Source organism: Primulina eburnea, chromosome 8 (genome assembly GCF_022965805.1).
Source record: "Primulina eburnea isolate SZY01 chromosome 8, ASM2296580v1, whole genome shotgun sequence".
In the NCBI taxonomy this organism is placed as follows: Eukaryota; Viridiplantae; Streptophyta; class Magnoliopsida; order Lamiales; family Gesneriaceae; genus Primulina; species Primulina eburnea.
The window spans coordinates 1,484,744-1,490,843 of NC_133108.1; the positions used below are offsets into that span (position 1 = coordinate 1,484,744).

General features: G+C 31.3%; 1 protein-coding gene across 1 annotated transcript; it reads left to right on the forward strand.

Moving 5' to 3' along the window:
* The first annotated feature begins 773 nt into the window (after positions 1–773).
* Positions 774–1,406, forward strand: LOC140837891 (uncharacterized). The gene has a single exon (XM_073203972.1). The coding sequence runs from the start codon at positions 774–776 to the stop codon at positions 1,404–1,406; it is 633 nt and encodes a 210-aa protein (XP_073060073.1).
* Positions 1,407–6,100: the final 4,694 nt, after the last annotated feature.

The window sequence follows — 6,100 nt, forward strand, 5'->3', positions numbered from 1 at the left end:
TACCATACTTAGCAAGTGAGCACTGAAAACAAGGTAATGATGAGATATCCTCATATAAATAGTTTCTCATTTACGGATTCTGGAATTCTGAACTCTCAAACACTCGCATATATTACCACATATACAGTCGTCCTTACTTTCTTCTTCACCTGTTGAGTTAAGCATTGGAGTAGATACGTCGGACACTCTTCCGACGCTCATTCATGAGTTTCTTTATTTATTTGCAGGTTACAGTTGAAGCCATTATTCTTACTCAAATTTCCTAACAAAAAATTATCCTCACTATCTGGTGAATTGCTCACGTATTTCACGTCCGATTCATCAGGATATCATCTGTTTTAATTAAAAATGCCGAAATTTGTTTACTTAATTAATTAATGAGAGGCTCAGTTTAGAGTTTTAATAAAAAAAAATTGCCGAAATTTGGTTAATTAATTAATTAATGAGAGGCTCAAAAGCAATGACCAAACCTAGCAAACCCAACCCACATTAACTATGTCACCAAACAGCTTACCATGAACGGACACGTGTCCGGACAGATCCCACCTGTTTTTCTTCAGAACTAAGCTTAAAAAATGACCCACACGCTGACGTAAGCACAATTAAAAGGATACTAAACCCCACCACAGATAGTGGTTCATGACTCAAAAAGTTAACCGCGCCAAAAGACTAAACTGCCCCTAACTTAGTCCCAAAATTCCTCATTGTTTTGCCGATAAATACCGGCTCCCTGCGCTTACATTCTTCCCTTTTCCCCTCCTCTCTTCTCTCCTATGTTATCTGAAGCCCCAGCCATGTTTTCATCCTTCGAAAACCTATTTGAGGCTTTCGAACCCGGTCTATCTCCTTGGGGGGTTTCTGATGATAAAGAACCTCCTTTTGTCTTTCACTCACACGAACCGGCTTTGGTCGTCACCCCACCACCGACCTCCCACGAACCGGAGAGTTCCAACTCCGGTTCGTACAAACACACTCAAGTCCTAACTACTCCGGATTCCGGCTCTACAGAACCGGTTCTAAACACTTCTAAAAACTCAAATTCCGGCTCGGTCATAGATGAACGAAAGCATAAACGCATGATGTCGAACAGAGAATCAGCCCGGCGGTCCCGTATGCGGAAACAGAAACACTTGGACAACCTGAGGAACCAGGTGAACCGGATTAAGGTTTCGAACCGGCAAACAATGAACCGTCTGAGTTTAGTGGTGCACCAGAACCAATTAGTCCTCCGTGAAAACGAGTACCTCCGGTCGGAATCGGCGATGCTCCGCCAAAGACTGTGCGACATACGGCAAGTTCTTCTGGTCCGTCAGCTTCAGCAGAACCTGAATCCCTCTGCATGGCCATGCAATAACTTCACGTCCACTAACGGAGGACAACTACCGCACCACTCTTTGATTACTTGACTTAATTAATAAACTAAAATCTGCTTAATAATCATCAATTGGCACTATCGAACAGGCGTGAAAATCCCCCCTCCCTCTCTCTCTCTCTCTCGAGTTAAATATAGTTTTCGAAGAAATTTAGGGATGAATTTTGGGACTGGTTGGTTTGGGAAAAATGGTTTGTTTTTGGCTAACACAGTAAATTATTTGTAATTAAAGTCTCTCCAAAGTATGGGTTTATTTCATTTTAGAAGGCTTTGATTGATTAGTGTTACCCTAGCTATGTATCTACATATATAGTTTTACTATTAATTTCATATATTATTATTATTATTATTGTCGTTTTCCCATTTTGATTTTTTTTTTCTTAGCTATATATTTTTCTTGGTTCCACGTCCATATCGCGTACAAAACAAAATCCAATTATCAATCGATCATTAAAGCAATTGGATGGAAAATCAATCATTGAAATTGAAATTGAAATTGAAATTGAAATTGAAATATTATCAGACGTCTATATAAACATATAAATTAATATATTATTTCATACTGAGAGACCAGTGTCTCCTTTAAATAACGTGTAAGAGAACATACATAATATCCCAAAGAAAAAGTGGAGGATTCGTGTTATATTATATATATAATAAAGGCAAGTAGTGGAGTGAGTATAAAAACTTTGATAATTAATAAATACTAGCTAATAATTAGACCACATATTGCTCTTAGATAAAAAAAAATAAATAAGTATATAAATTAAAGTTATATTTAAAAACTTATATATTAATTATCAGACAAAAATTATTTAATACCAAAAATCGTGAATGATTTGTTATCGTTAGTGTTTTAATTTATTTCATAATGTGAATTAGTTATCGATGAAGTAGTATAATAGCCGTTCATGGCCAGTTATTGTTAGTGTTTTAATTACTTCATAATTTGAAGTAGCTTGTTAAGTAGAATTGAAAAATAGTAATAAAACTGACAATATTTTTATATATAAAATTTAATTTCCATCAGATAAATATAAATAATTTACTTTTGTGCGCTTGACGACAAAGAATTGACTGAAACCGTAAAATTACATAACCAAAAATAAAAAAAAAAACTTGTAAATAATTAGACTCATCCAGATATCGACAACTAAAATTATAGAAGTGCTCGTCCTTAGTGAATCCACTTACACATATATGGCTGAGCATTCGATTCCAAATGAACCAACCAAATTGAAATCTGAATCAAAGTGACCACATATATATATTTTCCATCTAACTTAAACTCATAAAAATATAATTCACAAAATCGGTATTCTACCAAATTGAAATATCCGTACTGATTGAACAAAAAAAAATAACAATAACAAAAATTATCAAACCGGACCGGCTAACAGAAAAACAAAACCTAATCAAAACACGTAAATTTATTTTTCCTAGAATGTTCGGTTATATATGAAAGAAATGTCTAACAAACTGGTTAGACTGGCCTCTTGTCTGTGTTCTGGGGTGATAACTCTTACTCATCGTGATTGATAGATATAGCTGTTTCTGAATTATCTATTTCATAATTTGATATTTTCCTAAAAAAAAAAAAAATCAACCAGAGGTGGGAAGAGTATCTTTATGTGGACAAGCAAGTCCCACAGATACCAAATTTTCAAATCCACTTTTTTCCTTTTGCTTTATCTTGATTGGTATTCGATCGAGTACAACAAAATTGTGCCAGTTTTAAGAGTTTAATATCAAAAAATGGGATACTACTGATGCAGAAAATATTAATAAAAAAAGTTTGAACTAATAAAATAAAATTTTAAAAGAATATACACCTGCAACTTGTGGAATTACCCGTTTTCCTTACAAGAAAAAAACAAAAAAAAAAAAAACAATGCTTACGTTTCTTCCTCTTTAAAAGTCGACTTTAATTAATGATAGCTGTAGTTTTATCCGAGGAAGGGTTAAGCATTCAGGGATCGAGTGGAAAGACGTCATAAAGAAATAGATATTAGAGTATGTGAATTTTCGGGCATTTTTGTAAAGGAACCCATGTTGGATCTTCGATATATGGTTAAGAATTTAAATCCTTGGAAAATAGGATTTGTTAAATAGTATTAGAAAAATTTTCAAATTTATCTGTAGTTTAGATATCATTTTTCTTAATATTAATTAATTTACTATCGTTTCTGAATCGATTTTATTTACGTACATGACTAATTAATATATGTCAGCTCTAATTTCAACGATTAATTAATTAAAGTTTTAGGGTGGATTAACTATTTGTTAATTAGTGGGAGACTGAGTAAAGGTTTGATTTGATCATAAGAGGTGCGATGGATATTCCCCACATATGTCATTTTAGAGTAGGTCTCTTGTGAGATTACTCATGGATCTTTATCTGTGAGATTGATCAACCCTACAGATATTCACAATAAAAAGTAATATTTTTTTAATGGATGACCCAAATAAGATATCCATCCCAAAAAATACGACCCGTGAGACCATCTCGCACAAGTTTTTGCCGTCATTTTAATATACACGGGTCTTCTGCTAATGACTTGTAACTTATCTTTCATCAAAGTTCTAAATTTTCGGATTTCAAACTCAATTTTAACAACCTCCTCTCTTAATAAAAAAAAACACATGATTTTTTGTATATAAGATGGGATATATACACATGACTTATCATGATTGTTTGTAATATTAAAGCGATTATTCCATCTCGAAAACGAAGCAAGATATGAAGTTTTTCTCTGTTATGATCAAATATATTATGTATATTATGATTAAAACAATTGAATTTGTGCTTATTTATGTATTTGATCATTCAAGTAAATAAATTTAAGTTTTATTTTGTTAATTGTGATTTTTTTTATTTTTTTGCAATTTTATTTCCACTGTTTGTATTTTTAGTTTTTCCCCTATTGAAGAGCTGACATATCGCAAAACGAAAATATAAAAAATGACTAAAATTTCAAAATATTGAAAGCAAAAACTTGTGTAGGACGGTTTTACAGGTCGTATTTTGTGAGACATATATCTTATTTGGGTGATCCATCAAAAAGTATTACTTTTAAAAAGTATTAATTTTTATACTAAGAGTATTACTTTTTATTGTGAATATCGTTATGGTTGATTGTCTCACATATAAAGATTCGTGAGACCGTCTCACGAGAAACTTATTCAATATTGAAATATACATTATTAAGATCAAATTTTGATAATATTTACGACTAAAATCGTAAAAATAAAAACATACAAGACGATTGTTGCACTTTTCCCTTAAAAGTATTTGGTACCCAATTAAATGACAAGAGATTTATTGATTAAATGTAGAATATGTGAATCCCTTATATTTCATATTACCTAAGATCAGAAACTTCCGACGAGATTTTAAGGAATTAAATTTCAACAAAAAAGAACATGAAATTCCATAACCTTTTTTTTAAAAATATAATATTCAGATGAATCATGCATAAAAACATTAATTTCCCATTAGATTTCATTCAATGATGAAAAAAATGAAATAAAATTACATAACTTTGGACTAAATATAATTTCATTATTTGGTGGATATATGAAATATGCTACATATCTGTTTTGATAAACAAAAATAGTTAGAGTAGGCTACGTCTCTTATGAGACGTTCTCACCGATCTTTATCTATGAGACGGGTCAACCCTACCGATATTCACAATAAAAAATAATACTCTTAGCATAAAAAGTAATATTTTTTCATGGATGATCCAAATAAGATATCTGTCTCACAAAGTACGACTCGTGAGACCGTCACACACAAATTTTCGCCGATTATTTATTAAATCGAACCTGAAAGAAAACGTCGACTAGTCGCAAAAAACTATTTGTCAGTCAAAAGAGAATCATATTACAGTTTTGGATTTATAAACTTTCTACAATTGAAAATCTTTAATTATTTTTCCTTTTTATCCTTCACAGTGACCATTTTCAACTGCTTTTAAGTTTTTTCCGTGATGAATTTTTCTTCTCATTTTTCAAATAATGCCCTCAGTCTCTCTCATTCACGTTTATTAAAAAGAAAATAAAATTTATATTGATAGCTACATATGCGTTAAATGAGATGCTATACTTATGTCATTATCTCAATGATGTATATAACGATGGTCATTTATTAGGTCGATTATTTTTTTAGTGGATCTCACGTGTATTATTAAATGTTCACCCGGATATGTATTATTGGAGTGGTACTCTTATGATAATTTGAAATTTCTCGTATTTACAATATAGAGTATGTCTCTCGTGAGATGATCTCATAAATTTTTATCTTTGAGACGGGTCAACCTTGCTGATATTTAATTATAATAAAAAGTAATATTCTTAGCATAAAAAATAATATTTTTTCATGGATGACTCAAATAAGAAATCCGTCTCACAAAATACGATCCGTGAGACCGTCTCACACAAATATTTGACTACAATATATATAATCGCGATGATGTATAACAATATTTCTGAGTTATACATAAGCTAAAAATTGAATAAAATAGATATAGATTTAATAAACTAAACACGCATAAAATGTTTCGAATTGAACATCGAACATCTATTATGTAACGGTTTTTGTTTTTCGGATCATATGATTGTATGTAGGTTTTTTTAGGTGGAGAGGTGGTTTTGTAATCATTAAATTTCGAACTCAAAACTTCGTCTTAAATTTAAGATTTTTTGTATCTAATAAACTATAAATTA

Bases quoted from the DNA above. Each gene is read 5' to 3' on its own strand.
- LOC140837891 (XM_073203972.1), top strand. From the start codon at position 774: ATGTTATCTGAAGCCCCAGCCATGTTTTCATCCTTCGAAAACCTATTT.